The sequence below is a fragment of the Podarcis vaucheri genome (genome assembly GCF_965113315.1).
Source record: "Podarcis vaucheri genome assembly, chromosome: 3".
Classification (NCBI taxonomy): domain Eukaryota; kingdom Metazoa; phylum Chordata; class Lepidosauria; order Squamata; family Lacertidae; genus Podarcis; species Podarcis vaucheri.
Genome location: NC_138761.1, coordinates 8,124,562 through 8,145,522, shown reverse-complemented (window position 1 = coordinate 8,145,522; position 20,961 = coordinate 8,124,562). Strand labels below are relative to the sequence as shown.

Genomic DNA, 20,961 nt, shown 5'->3' with positions numbered 1-20,961 from the left:
ACCTTCTATATTGTTATTTTAAAAAAATGTTTATGCCAAGATATGTCCCACCTTGCTGTAAATAACTTTTTAAAGCATATATTTAGATTTGCAAATGATAACAGAATATCACTGTTTATTCTTTCTCTTAACAGAAGAGATCAAGCAGCTAATTCTAGCCTAGATGCACCACCCCATGGTAATGAAAGTTTACTCAAGAGGGTCAATTCTACCATGACCATAATAAGCCAAGGAACAGATGTGTCTTTCAACAACTTCATCCAAGATCTCAAGGCTTTTCTTAAGACAAAAAGTCATATAACTGGTACTTTCCTGGAGTTACAAGACCCAGAGACTACTGGTTCACCCAGCCAAGGCAATCTGACAGCCCAACTTGCACTGAGTTCAAAACACCAAGAAACAAATACTACTCTCAACAGAATAATTCAAGATAATTCAAGATAAGCTTCCTTGAAATGCCACGGGATTGATATTCCACCCAACAATGGGGAGAAGGGGTCCCCTTTTATCTTGACCATACAAGGCTAAGTAAGTCCTCTCAACAGATTAGTTCAAGAGGTCAATGCAACTATCCAACTTTTTAAATGTCTGATGTTTTATTTTTTAAAAAATATTTTTTGGGAAGCCTCTCAGAGTGGCTGGGGAAACCCAGCCAGATGGATGGGGTATAAATAATAAATTATTATCATTAAATTACTATTTCCTTAAGAGAGATGGTGAAACATACAATGAACGTGTCTGAATATACATTGCCTAGTGATTGATGGTTCACTCAACAGTGGAGATTGGCGGACCCATTTTATTCTGAGAATATAAAGCCAAGGAACAAAATCTTATTTCAACAGATTACCTTTTCCTTAATGGACAAAGCCAAATTACAGTTCCTTCCCTGAGCGTATAAAGCCAATGGGATTGTCACTTCCCTCAACAGGTTATTCCAAGAGACCCATGCTTCATGGAACATACAATGACAAAAGATAGATGCTTCACAGAACAATGATGATAAGATGGCTCATTTTATCTTGAGCATAGAAGACCAATGAACTGATGCTACTCAGATGATAGGCAGTGACTTCAAGATTGTGTTTTACAGGGGTCATGCCACAGAGAATATATATATATAAGCACATTCTAATGGAAGAAGGTTGTGTTTAGTGTGCTAGTTTTGTCACTGACAATGTTGCCGAGGCTGGTTCTCTTTGCCCTTTCTTGTCCATCCTTCTTTAGCCACAGTGCATATTGCCTCCCACCTGAGTGCAGCTAGGTGCCTTGTTAAACTTCTCCTCCAGCCTAACCCAGAATTGGGTAAATACACTCACCAGCTTCTGCCACCCAAACACCTTTAGTGAGCAGGAACATCACATATTTAAAAGAGCTGGAGGGGAGTTCTTTCTTACAAACATCCATGCATTCATGTCTGCATATGAGGCAATGGGTCCCACAAATGCAGCAAAGGTGTTTTCTGTGTCAAATGTTCATGATAACAATTGCATTGTGTGGAAGCGGCAGATTATTGGGCTTGAGAAAGCCGTGGTGACTTTGTCGCGGTCGTCTGCAGGGACCTACGTACAAAGAAAAATAAATCTAAGAACTACTTTCTAATGAAAGCAGGCTACATTTAGTGGGTCACTATCTTTACTGGGAACATTGCTCACAGTGGTTCTCTTCAGCTTTCCCTTCCCTTTCTTCTTTAGCCCGACTGATGTCTCAGTTTTGATCTGCAACACATCAGTTTAAGAATGACTGCACTTCATCAGTAGAGACCAGTTTGGTATCAGTTCAAGAGCAATGGATGCAATTCCTGCAACTTACCTTGAACAGATAACCTCACTCTGATTCCATGCATCAGACCGGCAACATAACAGATAACTGCTTTTCATTATTTATACATGTAAACATGCCAAGGAGGCCCGTAAACCACCGTCAGTATCCAGAGTTAGCTCTCATAAAGTGAATGGAGTCAAGGAGGCTGTTAAGTCACCCTTCTTTTCCTCTTCAAGCAAGTTGGGTCAGTTGGCCATCCTGCAATGACTGCAATGACCCATGGTGCTCATCATTATCTCCATGATAATGGAGCCAGTGTGGTGTAGTGGTTAAGAGCAGTACACTCATAATCTGGTGAACCGGGTTCATGTCTCTGCTTCTCCACATGCAGCTGCTGGGTGACCTTGGGCTAGTCCCACTTCTCTGAAGTCTCTCAACCTCACTCACCTCACAGAGTGTTTGTTGTGGGGGAGGAAGGGAAAGGAGAATGTTAGCCGCTTTGAGACTCCTTCGGGTAGTGATAAAGTGGGATATCAAATCCAAACTACTACTACTACTACTACTACTACTACTACTACTACTACTCTTCTTCTTCTTCTTCTTCTTCTTCTTCTTCTTCTTCTTCTTCTTCTCCTCCTCCTCCTCCTCCTCCTCCTCCAAGCAACAGGCAACACACAGCAGCCCCACCCAGTGCCCCTCCCAGCAGTTACACTTCTGACATCCCTGTCCTCAAGTAACTGAGTGAAAATGAGTGGCTGGTCAGAAGCTGGCAAATGCACAAGCTTTTGAACGGAAGCCAAGCTTAGCTCCCACCCATGAGCCTGATTCATATTTTAAGTGACATTAATAAAATACAATGCACAGATTTCATTAGCCAGCTGCACAGCTCATAAAACTATGAAATGTACTGATTCATTGAAGTATAGCCATGAAAGGTGGGATGGGGTGGGGCCCATCAACATCATGCTGAGATCTGCCTGACGTCTGGTGCCATCCTTTAGGCCCTACCAACTTTGGAGCTCCAAAGGTGTTGGGGGTAGGAAAACTAATACAAGACCCCCCTTTTTCCATGGTCTCCCCTCCCCCAAATTCTGTGTCTGCTCCTTGGTGGAGGGGATTGGCAGCAGGTGCCCATCTAGAAGAAGCATCCTACCCAATTCTTGGAGCAAGGAACCACCCACTAATGAGACTTCTATCTTCTCATAATTCTACTTCAGTTTATTATCCCTTCTCTGTCCTGTTACTCTATTCAGGCAATGGTTTTGGAGACTGCATGGTCCCACATGGCTGAGATGAACCTTCATAGAATCATAGAATCATCGAGTTGGAAGAGACCACAAGGGCCATCGAGTCCAACCCCCTGCCAAGCAGGAAACACCATCAGAGCACTCCTGACATATGGTTGTCAAGCCTCTGCTTAAAGACCTCCAAAGCAGGAGACTCCACCACACTCCTTGGCAGCAAATTCCACTGTCGAACAGCTCTTACTGTCAGGAAGTTCTTCCTAATGTTTAGGTGGAATCTTCTTTCTTGTAGTTTGGATCCATTGCTCCGTGTCCGCTTCTCTGGAGCAGCAGAAAACAACCTTTCTCCCTCCTCTATGTGACATCCTTTTATATATTTGAACATGGCTATCATATCACCCCTTAACCTCCTCTTCTCCAGGCTAAACATGCCCAGCTCCCTTATTCAACCTTTCTCATTCTACAACATTTTTTTTAAAAGGTTAGGTAATCAGAACTGCACACACCATTCCAAGCATGGTCTAAACATAGATTAGTGTGTTATGATAATAGATTAGTGCATTAGTGTGCTATGATTTTGTGCAAAATTGTACATTGCTTAATTGGAAGAGCATTTCATTTTCTCCTCCTCTCAGCTTCCTCTTTATTAAACACTAGTGATCCATAAGATGACCTCTTCCCTCATCCCATTAGTGTCAAGTTTACTCGGAAGTCCTTGGTGAGGTACTTTATCAAAAGCCCTTTGACACACTCACCCACAAAGAAGGCTCATGAGGCAAAATGTTAGGATAATGGTCATATTTATTAATACAACAACTTGGAGGAACTGCAGACCAAATCAACCAAAATCAGAAAATACAGGCAGGTGAGGAGTTTAGCTAATTCTGGTAGGGAAGCACCCCTTCTTGGATTCTGACACAGCAACAAACTGGGTTTCCCCAGCGAAGGACAGGGAAGAAGTTACTCCTCCTTGGGAATGTGCACCTAGGCTCTGCTGTCCAGCATTCACTGAAAATACATTGTTGTTGTTTAGTTGTTTAGTCGTGTCTGACTCTTCGTGACCCCATGGACCAGAGCACACCAGGCACTCCTGTCTTCCACTGCCTCCTTCAATTTGGTCAAACTCATGCTGGTAGTTTCAAGAACACTGTCCAACCATATCGTCCTCTGTCGTCCCCTTCTCCTTGTGCCCTCCATCTTTTCCAACATCAGGGTCTTTTCCAGGGAGTCTTCTCTTCTCATGTGGTGGCCAAAGTCTTGGAGCCTCAGCTTCACGATCTGTCCTTCCAGTGAGCACTCAGGGCTGATTTCCTTCCAAATGGATAGGTTTGATCTTCTTGCAGTCCATGGGACTCTCAAGAGTCTCCTCCAGCACCATAATTCAAAAGCATCAATTCTTCAGTGATCAGCCTACTTTATGGTCCAGCTCTCACTTCCATACATCACTACTGGGAAAACCATAGCTTTAACTATACGGACCTTTGTTGGCAAGGCGATGTCTCTGCTTTTTAAGATGCTGTGAAAATACATACTTGAGGCTTAAACCGTGCCCCCCCCAATCATAAAGTTCCACTAGCAGATCCCTACAAGGTGCCCTTAGCTCAATAATGTCTCAGCATATCTAATCTTTCTCTCCAAGCTCCCCAATTGGAGGCATCCATTGCACTGTCTGTCCCATCTGTACTGGATGGGTTTTGAGTACTGCAACCTGAACAAGTTGCGGGGGAGGGCAGGAGAGGGCCTTCTTTGCAACAGCCGCTAACATGTGGAATTCTCTCCACATAGAGGTGGCTCTTCGCTATAAAACTTTTCAGAAGTTGCACCTCTTTACCCCGGCCTTTGACACCTGAGATGTATGTTTTCAGAGCCTAGCCTACCCCTGTGATTGTTCTCTGTTGAAGCTGTTTTGCATTTTGAACTTTAAGTTGTTGTAATCCACCCTGAGACCAGCCGCCGTCACCACCACAACACAACATCTTCGCCTAACTGGACTCAACACCAAAAGAGCAAACAAATCACGCCACTCCCAAATGCTAATCTAATTCATCCCAACAGTTTGAAGTTGGCAAAAAAAGAGAAGGGAACCTGTGGCCTGTCAGGGAATTGCCTTTCAAATATTCTTATTCAGCCCCTCCTAACAGGTAATAATATTAGTATTCTAATAATTTATTATTTATACCCCGCCCATCTGGCTGGGTTTCCCCAGCTACTCTGGACGGCTTCCAGCAGAATATTAAAATACAATGATTTGTCCAATATTAAAAACATCCCTAAACAAAAGTGACTAGCAAAACCCCACAATGCAAATTGGAGGGAGGGAAGGCGTAGCAAGATGGGGGAGCTTGAGGGGAAGCAGAAGGCTGATAATACCATGCTTTGAACATCTTCCCATTGGCCGTCAGGCCCTGATGTGGTGGCCTCCTTAACCCTCTCCTTCTGAAAATCAATTACCCAAGTTTTCTTTTGGGGAGGGGTGAGGCGCGAGGAGCATGCATGATACTGAAAGTCAAAGTCATAGCTGTCAACTTTTCCCTTTTCTTGTGAGGAATCCTATTTGGAATAAGGGAATTTCCCTTTAAAAAAGGGAAACGTTGACAGCTATGGTCAAAGTACGCAGTGGAGCACATCTCCCAGTATGCTTATTGACTCTCCCAAAGAACACTAAAAGTGCTCATTGTACTAACAGACAGACCACAAAAGCTACAAATTGGATAGTGTTCAGGTACTGCACTGTACTTGGTGTCCTCTCTCTGGTTCACCTTGTGTTCTTGTGCTGCGATGCAAAAATAGCTCTCCTTTGATGCAAAGGGCCAAGAATTTCTGCCACAGCACATTAGGAGCATCAGTGCAAGATGGGTGGGTTATAAACAATAAAATTATTATTATCATTATCACAGAGGCTTATAAATAGTAAAAGATTCAGCTGTTGCAATAACATAAAACCTTGGTAGCATAAAACCTCCCCCTGTCCTCTTTGAGATCCCAACCATGAAAATCTACTACTACATTGCTGTCCTTTCTGGGATGTTCTTTGTTTCTCAAGGTATTTTTATTTTTATTATTTATTGAATTTATTTACTGCCCTATACCCAGAGGTCTCAGGGAAGTTCACAGAATAAAATCAAAATATAAAACCACAAAATACCTAATCAAAATTAAAACAACAGCCCCATAACCCCTACCCCCTAAAAAACCCACCACATTTTTAAAGGGCATAGGATGTCAAGGTATGCATACCATTATTGGAAGCTATTTTGCTTTAGGGTGGCCAGGTTGAAATGCCACCTCCCCTATTGGTCTTTTAATATTGCTATTTTGGATGTGAGAGTTCTGTCCAGTTATCCGCAAGGCCAGTAAGACAGAGTTGTTCCGCCTGGCCTTTGGCTTGGAATCAACTTGATCCCCATCCCCTCTTTCCTTTTTCCTTTTTCCTTTCTCCTTCTGTGATGGAACTCCTATTTGGGGACTTCCCTGGCTTTTTTCTGGCCCACATAGGACCAGTCTGGATAATTGGCCTTGGTGAAGATTTGAAGTTTTCATCCCCCAAAAGTTTTTTATTTGAGTTTCTACTGAAATGAGGCTGCATTTTAATGTTGTATTTTAATCTTGTTTTTAAATTGTATTTTAATCAATTGTTTTTATACCTGGTGTTAGCCGCCCTGAGCCTGGTCTTGGCTGGGGAGGGTGGTGTATAAATAAAAATTACTACTACTACTACTACTACTACTACTACTATTATTTTGCATAGAGAGTGGGCTGTTTGTTCTTTGCAGAATGAAATTGATGTTGGTTGTCATTGTTGTTGCTGTTGCTGCTGCTGCTGCTGCTTTTTGTGTGTATGTGTATGGAAGAGGGAGAGGGGGAGGGAAAGGGGGAGAGACACCATGCTCTTCCTTCTTGATCTCTCGTTGGCATTTGATACGGACGACCATGGAACCTTCCTGGACCAGGTCCGAGGAACAGGAATATGGGAGAGTGTATTGTAGAGGTTCAAGGAGAAACCTTCACTTTATTTGGAGGCTGCTGAAAACATTCTTGTTTGGACAAATCTACCTGGATGCTTAGAAAGTTGAGGTGTTTTAGTATTTTAACTTCTGTATGTTTTAAAATATGGTTGTAAATTCTGTCCATAAGTGACTGTGGAGGCCTATTCTGGATCCACACATTCTTCTACTGTGGCGACATATGTTTCCAGGTGGGAATTGATAACAGTGAGAGTTTGCCAAACATGCCTTCCTCTTAGCTTGTTTCTCCTTTCATCCTGAGTTTGTGCTTCATTAAAGTCCACAATGCCTTTGGTAGAAGCCAGTCTCCAATCAAAGTGCTCACAGGCCAGTGATTCCCAGTTGTTGATGTTTATATTACTTTTTTTTTTTTTAGATTTGCCCTGAGAGTGTATTTAAACCTCTTTTGTTGTCCACCAGAATGACACCATTCTTAAGTTGGGAATAGAGTAGTTGCTTTGGAAGACGATAACCAGACATCTGAACCACAGTCCAACAAAGTTGATGTTGAAGAATCATTGCTTCGACAGTAGTGATATTTGCTTCTTCCAGTACACTGATGTTAGTTTGTCTGTCATCCCAAATGACATGTAAAAAATTTCAGAGACGGAATCTTTTGAGGATTTGGAGATTGTGTTTGCAGCTTAATTCATATATGGAAGTTATTTTGTGTGTGCAAAGGTGAATTTGTGTGTACCTCGAGTCTTCTCCTTTACAAAGGTCTTGCATGGGAGGGGGTGTTTTTCCTAGAAATGAATATTGTTGTTGTTTAGTTGTTTAGTTGTGTCCGACTCTTCGTGACCCCATGGACCAGAGCACACCAGGCACTCCTGTCTTCCACTGCCTCCCGCAGTTTGGTCAAACTCATGTTGGTAGCTTCGAGAACACTGTCCAACCATCTCGTCCTCTGTCGTCCCCTTCTCCTTGTGCCCTCCATCTTTTCCAACATCAGGGTCTTTTCCAGGGAGTCTTCTCTTCTCATGTGGTGGCCAAAGTATTGGATCCTCAGCTTCAGGATCTGTCCTTCCAGTGAGCACTCATGGCTGATTTCCTTCAGAATGGATAGGTTTGATCTTCTTGTAGTCCATGGGACTCTTAAGAGTCTCCTCCAGCACCATAATTCAAAAACATTGATACTTCGGTGATCAGCTTTCTTTATGGTCCAGCTCTCACTTCTGAAGATATTAAAAAGGTGCACCCATGAATGAGTGGCTTACAATGCCTTTTCTCTTTCTGTTTGGAGGTCAAACCGGTTTTATAGAAACTCATGAAGCGTGCGAAGCCGCTGAAGGTTGGTGCCAGGAAGGCCCATGCACTATTGGACCCATGGAAATTGGAAAGTGTGACACCTGGATCTTCTGCTGTTCAGGGTAAAGTTTCCCAGTTTGTTTGTTTGCTTTTTAAATCCACTCTGCCCCAATTAAAAATGTGTTTGCATTTTCAAATTTTCAAATTTACATATACAGTACACTGGAACATCACAGGCCCCAGTAGTTTTGCTTCTGGAATACAGTGGTACCTCTGGATGTCAACGGGATCTGTTCCGGAGCCCCGTTTGCATCCTGAATAGAATGTAAGATGCGACTGTGTGTCTGCGCATGTGCGGGTCACATTTTGCCGCTTCTGCGCATGAGCATGATGTAATTTTGAGTGTCTGCGCATGTGCGAGTGGCAAAAGACGGAAGTAACGCGCTCCTTTACTTCTGGGTTGCCGCGGAGTGTAACTTGAAAACGCTCAACCTGAAGCACATTCAACCCGAGGTACGACTGTACACAGTTTGTTTTCTGCATAAGGAGCTGGTACCTGTTCGTTGGTGAAAACTAGAGAATGGCTCTGAAACCTGAGTACAGTGGTACCTCGGGTTAAGAACTTAATTCATTCTGGAGGTCCGTTCTTAACCTGAACTGTTCTTAACCTGAGGTACCACTTTAGCTAATGGGGCCTCCCGCTGTCACCGCCGTGCGATTTCTGTTCTCATCCTGAAGCAAAGTTCTTAACCCCAGGTACTATTTCTGGGTTAGCAGAGTCTGTAACCTGAAGCGTCTGTAACCTGAAGCGTCTGTGACCCGAGATACCACTGTACAACAATGTGAAGCAGAAGAGTAACTTTTTGTGGGGAGTGCTTTGTCATACACAGACACTGAAAAATGGCGATTTGAAAATGCAAATACATGTTTAATTGGGGCAGAGTGCTGACAGAAAATCTGAAGGGGGATTTTGCTTAGTTGGGGTTCAATTCGGCAGCAGAAGAGGCTCTCAGGTAATGCAACCGGTGTGGTCACGCTGGGCACAGAGGTCATGGGGTGCCACAGCATACACTACCACTAATGCATCCAATAGAAGGTGAGAGTTGTGGGGGGTTCCCACTTTTTGGCATCACACAGAGTGCCACTGAAATTTGATATGTCAAGGTCTTTTACTGCCTGCAGGTAAGAATGAGTTTTCTCAAGGCTCAGCTCTGGAACAATAAGGAAATCCCCCAGACCCATGAAAATTAATCAGTGCACATTACAGCCAAAAGATGGTTCAAGGAAAAGTTTGAGAGGCATCCATACTGCCTTCCCAGCCTCTTCTTCGCTTCCTGGGTTATTGTTTCGGGGAAGAGAGGAGGCTGAAGGAGATAATGACATTCACCAGCTTGTGTTATGGTGATATCTATAAGTTCTTTCATGCAGAAGTACTATTTTTGTCCTTGAAAATCTGCATGAATATTCTCTGGTAGACTGTGCTTTCTGCTTCTTGCAAATGCCGTGCGAGGGATGTCCCTGAAAATAAAAATCTGTTATCTTCCTATAGGAACTACGGAAACTGAATTTGGCACCTCATCAACTATTATGTTCTCATGTACATGATGATCCACTACTCTTTAGCCTTCAGAATATGTTACCATGGGACTGAGATCCTACATTGTTGATTGCAGGATTTGTTACACATCTTTGGAAAACCAGTGCATAATGTGTCAAATAAAGGAGATGATGTACCGCTAAAAATTCCTGTGTGTGCATTCTGTTAAATGTGCATATTGTCTATAAGAAAAGTGGTTTTACTTTCAGTTCAGTGAGCTACTGGACTATGAAGTGATCTGCTGGCAGCCCTGCCAGAGAAGGAAATCCTTTCCAGTTTTGGGAACACCTTTGATGCTCCATCTTGTATTTGCCCTTGCCTGCTTCACAACTTTTACAGGCACAGAAGGGAGCCAATGGATAGTGCAGAGGCACTGCAGAGACATAACTAATCAACTCAGTGAGTGGACTTTAAATAAGTATTCTCCACCCCCAAAAAAATCAATTCACACACATTTTTACAATGCAGTTTCAAATCACCGTGTATTTATTTCAGTGGTCAGCAGCACCAAGCTCTATATAATGGGAGATTCAGGGTATGTATTTCTACTGATGTTCCCCTTTGATAAAGAGATTGTATATTAAGCAGAAGACGAACCCCAAACTTAGTACTGCCTGCAAAAGAAAGAAAGAAATGAGTCGCTCATGCAACAATGTGTAATTTAACAACAAATTCATAGCACTGTTGATGCCCACCTTTAGAATTTTTCTCATTGATGCAATACTGCTTTTGGAGCTCAAATAACAAAAAAAGTAATCAAAAGCTAAAGGTGCTGAGGAAATTGCATGCTTCCCCCCACCATAAGTTAGAAAAAGAACCCTAAAGGCAGAGGGAGGCAACAAGATGTCTTCAAAGACATCTGGTGAACTCATGTTTGCAACCAAGGGCTCTATACAAAGTCCTACCCTATGGCAAATGATCAGCAAGTTTCTCCTCCAGGAGAGAATGGTGAAATGGCTGTTGTCTCTTGCCCAGGATTGCAGCCTGGTAAGAAGACCATGATTATATCGTTAGAATTCCTGCTCCATGATTGCAATCATGGGATTTTTCTCTATCACATGACGGTGTATGTTTTGACTCCACAGAGTGGGAAGTGACGGAAACAGGATGTTTGTGTTACTGTGTTCCGTGAAGTGTTATTATTGTCCTTTGTTCATTCTCTTTGCTGTCTGATGCTAGAGAGAGAGGGAGCCATGTTGCAGTGCTCCGTGTGTGTTTATATGTAAATAAAGTAGATTAGCCAAAATGCTGAGTTGCTGAGGTCTGTCACGCAAGCTGCACAAACTCTGCGGATCCCTGAGTGTGCCGATGTCTGTTGGCATCGGTCACTGTGATGTTCAGGCTGAAGAAAGCTTTTGAAGCTCCGGAACAATTGACCAGGAGGGAGGGAACATGCAAGCCGAGCATGTGTCTCTACCAGGGTCCTACTCAAGTGTAGGGTGAGCTCCTGACACATATCACTTGCCATCAGACTGAGGGACTCATATATATAATGTCCAGTAACACCTTAGAGACCAACTAAGTTTGTCCTTGGTATAAGCTTTCGTGTGCATGCACACTTCTTCAGATACCCTTTCTCAGAACTGTTCATCTTCAGCTACTTGCTCAAAGATGAGGAGTCTTTTCTTTAAAAAGAAACAAGATGTACTCACATCAAACATTCAGAGAATTCTGTTGAAGCATTTTGTGGGGATGTTTAGGATAATAGATAAGGAAACATTTGTTAAGTGTTATCCTTCCTTCACTCACGCTAGGGTCCTCTCTTAAAGGGGTTATATAATGGGTGTCACTGGCCATACACTGAAAGGTTGTCAGTGAACTAACCTGCGTGCGGGGATATGGCCTTGGCTGCCTGCTACATTTACGTCTCGCAGAGCACCCCCATATCCCATTTACCCTGATGTTCCCCAGTTCCCCCACTTGGGGGAGTTGGGAGGGATACACGCCCATGGCCTAAGCCAAGATCTTCCTACATTCAGAAGTCTAATAAAGTTGTGGCCCAATTTTTAATTCCATAATGTTGTCAGAATCTTTTCTTATGATCCCTGGGGGCTGGGGCTGTTGTGCCTGGTCAAGCAATCCCCTGAGCCTGAGCTCAGTCAGAGCAAGTAGCCTATCAAGCAGACAGAGGAAAAGGCAGCCAGCTATTTCCCTGTTCCAGGTTGTCAACGTGCTCATTGAGCCATATATGGCTGTGTCTTGCCCTGCTTTCTGTCTCTGTGTTTGGGGCAAATAATGGCAACCACATTTGAGGTTGGCTTAAGGGAATTTTGCCTACCTTAAGCAGCATGGACTTCCTCTGCCACACACCCCAATTTTCTTGTAATTATCAAGACAATGCCACACCAGGCAATAGCCGCCATTTGACTTACATGAAAACATGTGATTTATCATGCTAAAAGAAAGAAAGGAAAAATCGTGATCAAAACAGGCTCAAGTCAGGAAATGCTAGCCTTGCTAACTGCTTAGCTGTCCTCTGTTCAGCTCAACTGCTGATATATGACAAAATATATGATATATATTACTTAATTGTAATAACCTCAAAGCAGTTTAGAAAACAAAAGCTTTGCATTAAGATTATCAATAAAAGTAAGAGAAAACAAGTTAACCTAAAATGTATCAGTCAGATTGTTCCCCAGTTCTGCAGATACAAGATGAACTTTGTGGCTGGTGCACACGTATAATATATAGAATGACTGAATAATTGAATATGAAATCAGAGCATATTGATAGTCTATAACTTTAAGATCACAGTCCATACCTAAGGGAAAGTTTCTCATCCTTCTAATCTTATGTTCACTTTGTCATGTTTCTGCATGTTTGGGATACTTTTTTTTAAAAAAAACTCAACGTAGTCAACAAAATTCACTAACGCTTTTGAGCTTAGGGGGAACTAACGTTTCTCCTAATATGCACATATATTGAATTAATTTTGCCCAATATTCCAATTTTCGCAAAACATTTTCGTATGTTATTTCCCCCGATGCATGCATTATAATGCAGACTTTCCAATAATGTGTAGTTTTGGGGTGGTTGAAAGCACAAAGTCAACAAAAAGTTAAGAAACCCAAGAGAAAGCTAAGAAAGCCGAATTTTGTCATGTAGCCACATTTCAGATCACCTACTGTAAATGATAATATTGTCAGTGCTTTTCTTCTGAGGGGACACAGGGGTACGCATACCCCTAAACATTTTGTAAGTTTGGCCTCATTGAGGGGCAGTATTTCAATATAAGTAGGAAAATGAGAGTACCCCTAAACATTTTTTTTAAAGAAAAAAGCACTGAATATTGTTATAAACTTTGCATGTTGGTGCTCAAAGATGGCCCAGCCATTAGGCAGGGTGAAGCTGCTGCTTCAGGCATCAGAACACCCTCCCCACCTCCAGGTCGCATGCCAATGGGTGCCCAGCCTGCCTCACCTCCGGCGTCAGTAGTGGAGAAGTGTGGCTGACATTGGCACCAATTTTGGGCAAGATCACATCCATTATAGGCTAAATTTCACCCCATTTCAGTGATATTATGCTGTCATTTCTTTGCCAGTGGTGGATGTGGCAGGGCATGTGGCGGTACTGGCAGCAGCAGTGGCAGGGCAAAGCAACACTTCCTGTTTCGCCTTAAGCAGCAAAACCAGATGTGCCACCCCTTTTTGGTACTTTACATGTGAATTTATGCATCCAGCACAGCTGACTGGCTAGACTTACCTTCTTTACTTTCACATATGTTGTATTTGCCGTCTGAAAGGACAAGCATTTCCCTTCACAGAGTACAGGAGCTCTCAAATGCAGAGCCATCAACCACAACTCCTCGGAACATGAACATGCTTGATGGCCCTGCAAGGATCATTGTGGCAAATTCTGCTTACCTTTTACAACACTTCTTCCCTTCAGAACATGATCCAAGGTTCAGCGCATACAATGGACAGTGTTTTTGACAGTCAGTATTCTTAATATATAAACATGAGATCTCATCAAGGTCCCTTAGAGCAGAAAGCCCTAAGGAAGGAAGGAAGGAAGGAAGGAAGGAAGGAAGGAAGGAAGGAAGGAAGGAAGGAAGGAAAGAAAGAAAGGAATATGAGAGCTGAGATTTCAGTATTTCTCAAAAGTTTCCAACTCTTCTTAGCATCATAATCCATATACAACACATGACCTGGTTCCTCATTTGATGCCAGATAGAGCTTGAAAAATGGCACAGCAGACAGCAGTTTTATCAGCTGTAAGCTTTCTGCATCATTTTACCAATCAACGTTATCGTCACCGACACCATCATTTAATACCTGGTCTTTTCCATATAGATTCTCTTACTGTAGAATCCCCACCAGTGTATAAACATGCACTTGGCTGACAGAAGGTTAGATTAGGAACGGAAGAGGAATGTGCATAATACACATTTCAATACAAATCAGTTTATGTATGCTGCTTCTCAGTCTCAACAGCCTAGGAAGGTGGTTGGCCAGTGGGGTGGTTGTGGTGCAGCAGCAGTGAATGGGAAAGAGCAATTTTAGCACACCACAACAGAAGGTTTTAACACCTTCCCTTTCCCCTGGACCCACATTCTGAAATAGACAAAATCTTCACACCAAATGCACCCTCTGGATGAGATTGCAAAGGGTGGAATATGTGCTAGCATTACTACCAATCCTCCTCATCACCACTATTATACCATCTCCTTTATAAATTGTTTCCCTTAAAACATCTCCAGGTGATTTAAGATTAAAAGCACATACAAAAATAATCCTAAATCCAGTACAAATGTAGACTGGGATAAAAAATATCCATTTAAGAGAGTTATAGAAAAAGGAAGGTTTTCAATGGTTGTTGAAAATATATCTTACACACACAAAACACAGAATGCAATATAGTTGATGCCTAAGGTAAAAATATGCATTTATATTTTCTGGTACTCTCTTTTTTTTAGCTAAGAACTGCATTGCAATGTTCAGAGAAATGCAAAATCTAAAGGATAACATTAGTTCAGGAGGTACAGTTCAGGTCAATTCATGTCAGAATCTTCAACAAATTATTTTTCTTAGCATGTCTGAAATAATTGTGATAAATGGCAAAAGGAGTGGTTGGTTGGCAGGTTGTCTAGAAAACCAGTGTTTTCTGTTGGGTCTCCGGCTTCAGCTGGCTTGCTATGCAAGCATTCTAGAGAGATGCCTTGCCCTGATAATTAATAATGTGAATACACACACACACACACACACACACACACACACACAGACATATAAAAACATACCTGGAGAAGTCAACAGTGTCCGTAAAACAAAAAGAGGGATAACCCAAAAGGCTTGCATGGTTGTTTTACTGAGAATTCAACCACTGTGGCAAACCAGGTTATTTGCTGAATCTGATCAAAAATTAAATAAAATACTTGCTATCTTCCTTCTTGGTTTCTTCTGGGGGGGGGGTAATGCCTAGACACAAATAAATGCAGTGTGTGTGTGTGTGTGTGTGTGTGTGTGTGTGTGTGTGTGTTTGGTTATGGTAGAGAATTGTACATAAACTGTTTCTGTGGGACTTCACACAGAGTTTTTAATGGCACACAGTGGAAAGCAATGACGAACACACAGCAAGGATAATACTGAGTACAGATTATTCGCTTGGACAACTTTTGTCACAGGACGTTCAACAGTGAGATGGAATGAGGTGGGTAGTGCCTGATGTTGGACTTCATGGACATCTTTGATGCCTACAGAACGTTCAAAAATACAAAATGTATGCTCTGTCAGGACAGCTGCAAACAAGTTATCCCAAAATAGGTCTCTGTGAATTCAGGGGAGGGGGCCAATCCCTACTGAGTGCTTTTCATCTCAGAGGCTCATGTAAACACATGGGACACAGCCGTGTTATTGGGACATAGAGCATATGAAACTTGTGTTTTATCTCAACAAATAGCTCTCCCTCCCCCGAATGCCTATAGCACATGTGAACATAAGAATGGCTCCGTTGGATGAGGCTCTCTTGAGTGTCCCTGTGGCTCTGGACACTTGCAACCCATGCTATACCACTGCTCAAAAGCAGGGATACAGGGAAATGTTGTAGGGGTAGTTTAGCTGCTGGTGTTTGATGCTGGAGGAAGATGTTTAGCCATAGCCAGGTGATGTGTTCCATATCTGATCCGTTGTTAGTACCATCTCAAGGGGGGGGGGTTCCCATTTTTATTTTGATCATTGTCCTTTATCATTTTAAAACTTTGCAGCTGCACTCACAAAACAAGTTCCAGGACTTTATTCAGACACAATAAAATATACTCATCCCATACATAGGAAGAAGAGGAAGAGTTTGGATTTGATATCCCGCTTTATCACTACCCGAAGGAGTCTCAAAGTGGCTAACATTCTCCTTTCCCTTCCTCCCCCACAACAGACACTCTGCGAGGTGAGTGGGGCTGAGAGATTTCAGAGAAGTGTAACTAGCCCAAGGTCACCCAGCAGCTGCATGTGGAGGAGCGGAGGTGTGAACCCGGTTCCCCAGATTACGAATCTACCACTCTTAACAACTACACCACGCATAGGGTGGACTATTCTTTTCTTGCAAGCTTTCTTCTTCCTTGCAATGGTAATTTCTAGATAGTATTGTGCATGGGTGCATTCAACACTGTTGACCTGCAAAATCAAGTGGTGATATGTGTTCCGTATCTCCAAACATCTAAATAATGTCACTTTAGATAACCACCCAATGAAGTAGATGCACAAACATTTCAGCAAAGCAATTTCACATCAAAATCGTTTATTGGTTGATTGATTGTGTCAGTAATGAAATGGATAACTGAAGATATGAATTCCTGGTGGCAAGATTCCTTGGGAGTCCTAGCAAATTGATGGAGAGTACATGAATCAGAGAAGGCTCTAGACACACACACACACCTCAAGATATTCAGGTCTCCATTTGCTTCAAAATATGATTTGACCAAATGGGACAAATTCTTCTAAGCCATAGCATGGCTGAGTCTCATCTTTGCTGTTTCTTTTACACTATTTTGATCCCAGATGGTTTGCTGTCTCTTTTATTTTTCATCAAAACCTGCTGATGTCACCCATAATTCTCTTTATTGAGACTTTTCCGACTTCAGCACTGGAGTCCTAATAAACTCTGCTGTCGACTGGTTACACCTGCAGCATTCTGGTCACCCTATTAAAGAATATAATGGGTTAGGTGAGGCTGGTTAGGAGGGGAAATTTGACTCATTTTCCATTTAAAGATATAATGATCCAATCCACACTTTCTGAAGTGACGTAAGAAATGAAACACCACCTTTGCTTGAAATTTTTTGAATATTCTGATGCAGTTTTTCAGCCAAATATGGTTTACAAAAATGTATGTATTGGAGAAAAGTGTGCATGAATATGCATATTTTAGTGAAAATAGCATGCATATTAGGAGAAACTGCTTGCAAAAATGTATGCTTTAGGCAAAGATGCATATAAAATGTGTTTACTAGAAAAGATTTGCACTAAAATGCTGAAGAATCTGTCTATAACGGCTTCTCTTCGTTTCTGGTTTTTCCCCATCTTAAATTCAGGTCACCTCATTCCTACATCCATTTGTAATGTCTTCCCCTCTCAATATATGTTCTTATTTTTATTTTGGTATTTGCATTTGTCTGATATACATATTTTTTCAAGCAATTTTTCCTATTGCAATGTAGGAAATCCATGTATCATGGATGCTTTAGTTGAGATTCCTGCATTGCAGGGAATTGGGCTAGAAAATGGTTGAAAATGTATATTGAAGCAAATACTTTGTCACAAAATACACCAGAGATGGGGAACCCTCAGGCCCAGGATCCAAATGCAGCCCTCTAGGAATAATAATCTGTTCCATCATCCTTTGCCTCTGCTCATACCCATGTTTGCTTCTGGACTCCATTGGCTAGTAGCCCCTGGAAGTTTGTCCAGAAAGGAAAACAGCCAGCCCTTTGACTAGAACTAGGTTCACCACCATAAACTATCTAAATAAAGTACATTTTATGCTAAAATACACATCGTTGAATGCATTTTGGTGCATATTTTGAATCAATAAATCCATAATAAAATTCAGAGGAGTGTAAAATCTGGAGAGAAAAAATATCACTATAATTGCATTCCAATCTGTGAGAAGCAAATAAAAACTTTTCACTTAAAAAATGCAAAATGAAGGAAATTATTCTGTGCCATAGTAATCAGAATTAGGAAACAATACAATCTAGGACTCAGACCTCAGGGCTGATTTCCTTAAGAATGAATAGGTTTGATCTTCTTGCAGTCTATGGGACTCTCAAAAGTCTCCTCCAGCACCATAATTCAAAAGCATCCATTCTCCGGCGATCAGCCTTATTTATGGTCCAGCTCTCACTTGGCTGCATCTTAAAAAGCAGAGACATCACCTTGCCAACAAAGGTCCGTATAGTTAAAGCTATAGTTATGGTTTTCCCAGTAGAGATGTATGGAAGTGATAGATGGACCATAAAGAAGACTGATAGTCAAAGAATGGATGCTTTTGAATTATGGTGCTGGAGGAGACTCTTGAGAGTCCCATGGACTGCAAGAAGATCAAACCTATTCATTCTTAAGGAAATCAGCCCTAAGTGCTCACTGGAAGGACAGATCCTGAAGCTGAGGCTCCAATACTTTGGCCACCTCATGAGAAGAGAAGACTCCTTGGAAAAGACCCTGGTTTGGGAAGGCTTGAGGGCACAAGGAAAAGGGGACGACAGAGGATGAGATGGTTGGATAGTGTTCTCGAAGCTGACCAAACTGTAGGAGGCAGTGGAAGACAGGAGTGCCTGGCGTGCTCTGGTCCATGGGGTCGTGAAGAGTCAGACACGACTAAATGACTAAACAACAACAATCTAGAAAGAGCCCTGCTGGATGAGTAGACACTTGATAACCTTACCCTCCATGAATTTGTCTATGCCATCTGTGTTGGTGGCCACCACTACCTCTCCTGGCAATGCACTTAGATGGGAGTTGGAAAGGATAGTTATGAACATTTCTCTGGACTTACCCTGGAGAGATTGGCCTACTTTCCTGGAATGGACTTCACACAGCATGGGCTTCCTCTGCCACATATTCCAAACTGAAAGTGCTTGAAAGGGCAGTACCACATTGAGCAAAAACCTTTACCAAATCCACACAGCCACATATTTGTTACAATGCGAAAGAAAGAAAGAAAGAAAGAAAGAAAGAAAGAAAGAAAGAAAGAAAGAGAAAGTCAGAATGATGGCCTGTGTGAGTTATATTATCCATGAACATATCAAGGGGGAAATAGGCTGTTGAAAATATTCTTGGGCATTAAACTCTTGATAATAATAATAATAATAATAATAATAATAATAATAATAATAATAACAATTTATTATTTATACCCCACCAATCTGGCCAGGTCTCCTCAGCCACTCTGGGTGGGTTCCAACAAGATATTCAAAACACAATAAAACATCTATTGCCTCATTTCGTTGAGCAGAATGTGTATGATAACTAGCCAGATGAAGGGGGTGACAAATACTCCAAGCAAAAACACCTGAGAATTATAAGCTTCAAGCCTGACAATCATTCAGGAGTGGAGGCCAGAGGCCATGACTGTAACGCTGCCCTTGAACATTCCAAGTACAAAAGTGTAGGGCTCTGCCTAGCCCGCTTCCCTGGTTCCAGTCCTGAATCAAATTGGGAGTCAGGTTAATGCTTAATTAGGGCTTTTAAAAGATGCTGGATTATGCAGATTCATGGAGGAGAGGCCTGTCAAAGGCTACTAGCCATAAAGGCTGTGCTCTGCCTGCAACGTTGGAGGAAGAAATGCTTCTGGTTTCTGGAAATCACTCGAGGGGAGAGTGCTCCTGCAGGGAGTTATTTTTTAAAAAACACATATTCTGGCCATTTTGTCACCCCCTCAGTGATGACACCCAGAGCGGCCTGCACCCACCGCACCCCCCTTCCTATGCCCCTGGGGTGAAGACACTCCCAGATCACTGTGTCAGGCAGCCCAGTATGGTCTGGGGCAGTTAGTGTCAGGAGCTGGTCCTACACTTGAGTAAGACCCTGGCAGAGACACATGCCCGACTGCCATGTTCTCTCCCTCCTGGTCAATCATTCAGGAACTTCATTAGCTTTCTTCAGCCCGGACATCACAGCGACTGAAGCCAACAGAAACCGGCACACTTAGGGATCCGCAGAGTTTGCGCAGCTTGCATAACAGACCTCCGCAACTCAGCATTTTGGCTAATCTACACAGGGAGCACTGCAACATGGCTCCCTCTCTCTCTCTCTAGCATCAGACAGCAAAGAGAAAGAACAAAGGACAATAGTCCCACTTCACAGAACACAGTAACACAAACAGCCTGTCTCTGTCACTTCCCATTCTGTGGAGTCAAAACATACACCATCATGTGAAAGACAACAACCCCATGACTGCAATCACGGAGCAGGAATTCTGACGGTCAGGGAATCAGGAAGGAAGGCTGCAGGAGTCTGTTTCACCAGCCTGTTCCCTTCAGGGAATGTGCTAGGGAAGCAGATCCCAGGAAGATTGGAATCCCTTTGCAAACCAGCACCCTGCAGGCTCAAACCCTCCACTCACCAGCTCATGAATGCACTTGCAAAGCAACACTCTGCAGGTTTAGACACATGCGGACATGGTGTGGGGAGGCGATTCGGCCTAGAAAGTATTGCAGGCTGATTGCATCAGCCAGTTGCATCAGCTAGCAAACTCAAGCCTGCAGACTCACTAGCTCACACAGCATTCTGTGAATCCCGACAGCGTCTGCCCACCGCCTCAGCCTACAGCTGAGGGGGAGGCGGTGGCGAGGCTCCATGCAGCGTGCCCTGCCTTGGCTCACCCTGCCCCCATGGGCAGCTTGCCGCGCCCCCATGAGTGGCTCGTTCCACCCCCGGCTGCAGGACTTGTGTGCTGCCCTGGGCACCCAAGCGGCTACCTATGCCACTGCTTCACTCAATTTGGCTGAAACTCAAATCTGCCCAATTCTCTCCAGGCCAAATCTAGGACAGATCCCTATAAAAGGGGAGTGTTTTAAAACCTGGGGGCAGGTGAGATTGGACTGTCAATGGCCTACCTGTATTTCAAATGTTATATAGACCCACAAACACCAATCCCTCTCCAAATCTTAGAG

The 20,961-nt window shown here is 42.8% G+C and overlaps 1 protein-coding gene and 2 long non-coding RNA genes across 3 annotated transcripts; 1 reads left to right on the top strand and 2 right to left on the bottom strand.

Annotated features, from left to right (window-relative positions):
- Window positions 1-5,918: 5,918 nt before the first annotated feature.
- Window positions 5,919-10,003, top strand: LOC309529674. The gene is made up of 3 exons (XR_014218281.1): window positions 5,919-6,051; window positions 8,256-8,382; window positions 9,810-10,003. It is a non-coding gene; the product is annotated as an uncharacterized lncRNA (long non-coding RNA).
- A 367-nt stretch (window positions 10,004-10,370) lies between these two features.
- On the bottom strand, window positions 10,371-15,259 carry LOC309528930 (uncharacterized protein). The gene is made up of 4 exons (XM_082216579.1): window positions 15,094-15,259; window positions 13,721-13,850; window positions 12,136-12,252; window positions 10,371-10,471 (listed from the first exon to the last, which is right to left on the bottom strand). Exons 1-4 carry the CDS (start codon window positions 15,149-15,151, stop codon window positions 10,462-10,464), a joined length of 315 nt encoding a protein of 104 aa, XP_082072705.1. The 5' UTR covers window positions 15,152-15,259; the 3' UTR covers window positions 10,371-10,461.
- Window positions 15,260-16,555: 1,296 nt separating this feature from the next.
- LOC309528900 lies at window positions 16,556-18,988 on the bottom strand. The gene is made up of 2 exons (XR_014217971.1): window positions 18,843-18,988; window positions 16,556-16,988 (listed from the first exon to the last, which is right to left on the bottom strand). It is a non-coding gene; the product is annotated as an uncharacterized lncRNA (long non-coding RNA).
- Window positions 18,989-20,961: the final 1,973 nt, after the last annotated feature.